Below are 1,799 nucleotides of genomic sequence, written 5' to 3' on the forward strand. Positions count from 1 at the left end.
ATATATATATATATATATATATATATATATATATATATATATATATATATATATATTTATATATATATATATATAGATGAAGCCCTTCTACCAGCCCACGCTGGCAGAAGGGGTGCGTGCGCTACGGACTTGGATAGGTATAAGGTGGTACTTCAATCCGAAGTGCTCTGATCTGGGCAGGATAGTAGCGAGAGAATCAGGAGGGATAAGGCGACTGCACCGTTGGTGTGCCTTTATGCTCCTGATGATCGATGGTTCAAAGAGATGGTTCCGCTTCCCTCGACTGATCCGATGGTCATATACCCGAAGGAAGGTGTCGTCCTAAGTCATGGGTAGGATTCTATGCCGGCGCCCAATTTCGTGACCTTAGTATGCCACATGAGTCCCTACAGACCGCACGTAAGCTGCGTAAGACTTTTGGGGGAAGTTGGAAGCCGAATGACCCCACTTTGAGAAGTTAGCTGCGGCGGCAGGGGCTCTCCTGCGCGCCTAGTGATGGATGCGGACAAGAAGTTCCAGAACAGAGACGTGGCGACATTATGTGAACGCCGTAACATTGAGCCGCATTGGATCACAGTGGATCGTCATCAGAGTAATGGGCGCCAGAGACACTCCTCATGACGATGAAGGATTGGCTTCGCAGAGAGATCGAGGCAGCGGATAATTCTCCGCATGCGTGGCTCCACTTGGTATATGAGATGGAGTGCATTTACAACGCCACGCGCAACTCAGTCACGGGGTTCTCGCCATATTTCTACATGATAGGCAGGGACTTCAACGGTCAGAAGCGCTTAGAGCTGCAGGACAGATTACTGTCCTTGCTGGAGTCTGAGAAGGGTACGGAAGCCATGGTCCGTGACGCTGTAGCGGCTGTTCATGATCGACGAGCTCAGCTGGAACAACAGAGCCGCGCCAATATCAGACGCGAGGACGTACCATTGTTGCCGGTCGGTTCTCAGGTTTGATATCAGCTGCGTGGCAAGTCGCATGATTTGTCTGCACGGTGGGGTGGTCCGGCCAAGGTGGTGTCAGTACAGGCACCACTTACGCACGTGGTAGAAATGGCCGACGGTACACACTCATGTGGGACACAGCTCTCGAGAAAAGCGAATGCTCGGACTACGGTCAGGTACAGGCAGGCCGACTGGTCCCTTCGAGGATTGGTTGCTATATCATTCACCGTTTTGTGACTCCAAGGATGGTTACTAGCAAGCGATTGGTTATTGCCTGAGGCGTGCAAAGAAGGCACGCATATGGTCCACCGCTATGAGCTCGGTCTGGGGTCGGCGGCAAATGTGGTGTGATGAAGCGGATTTGGAGTGTTACGTACCGCTGGTACCTGGATCTGGCACTAAATATGTGCTTCCTACGCAGTATAATGGACTCTTGAAGCGCATGTTCCCGGATAAGGATAAGCAGACACATTTCAAACAGCAGGTTGAGAAGTGTTTTGCTTTCGTACAGTCGGCGAAGTACCGTGGTGGACGCATTCGAGTGTGGGGTGAGCTACAGTTGTCCGAGAATGGAGTTGAGCTGCCGGCACGACGTTAGTTCTGGTAGAAAATTATCCAGGATGGAAGTAGAAGGACCGAGCTCCACCTCCCACGAGGGGTTGGGGAGATAGTCTCTCTTGCATGTACACACGAGGTGTACATCGGTAAACAGTTTTTTCTTTTCTCTTTTTTTAGACGTCTACGGAGCAGAGGCCGCTAGGCGGCGGTGCTCAGAAGTGGATACGGTGGCAGACATGACGGTCGTGTGGCATGCAACCGTAGCGGATATTGTGATTATATATATAT

General features: G+C 50.6%; 1 protein-coding gene across 1 annotated transcript; it reads left to right on the top strand.

Annotated features, from left to right (window-relative positions):
* Nucleotides 1-617: 617 nt before the first annotated feature.
* SARC_00199 (hypothetical protein) lies at nt 618-1,551 on the top strand (the record flags this gene model as incomplete). The annotated part of the gene is made up of 2 exons (XM_014306119.1): nt 618-959; nt 1,210-1,551. 2 exons carry the CDS (start codon nt 618-620, stop codon nt 1,549-1,551), a joined length of 684 nt encoding a protein of 227 aa, XP_014161594.1.
* Between the last annotated feature and the right edge of the window lie 248 nt (nt 1,552-1,799).

Source organism: Sphaeroforma arctica (assembly GCF_001186125.1).
Source record: "Sphaeroforma arctica JP610 unplaced genomic scaffold supercont1.5, whole genome shotgun sequence".
Taxonomy (NCBI): domain Eukaryota; class Ichthyosporea; order Ichthyophonida; genus Sphaeroforma; species Sphaeroforma arctica.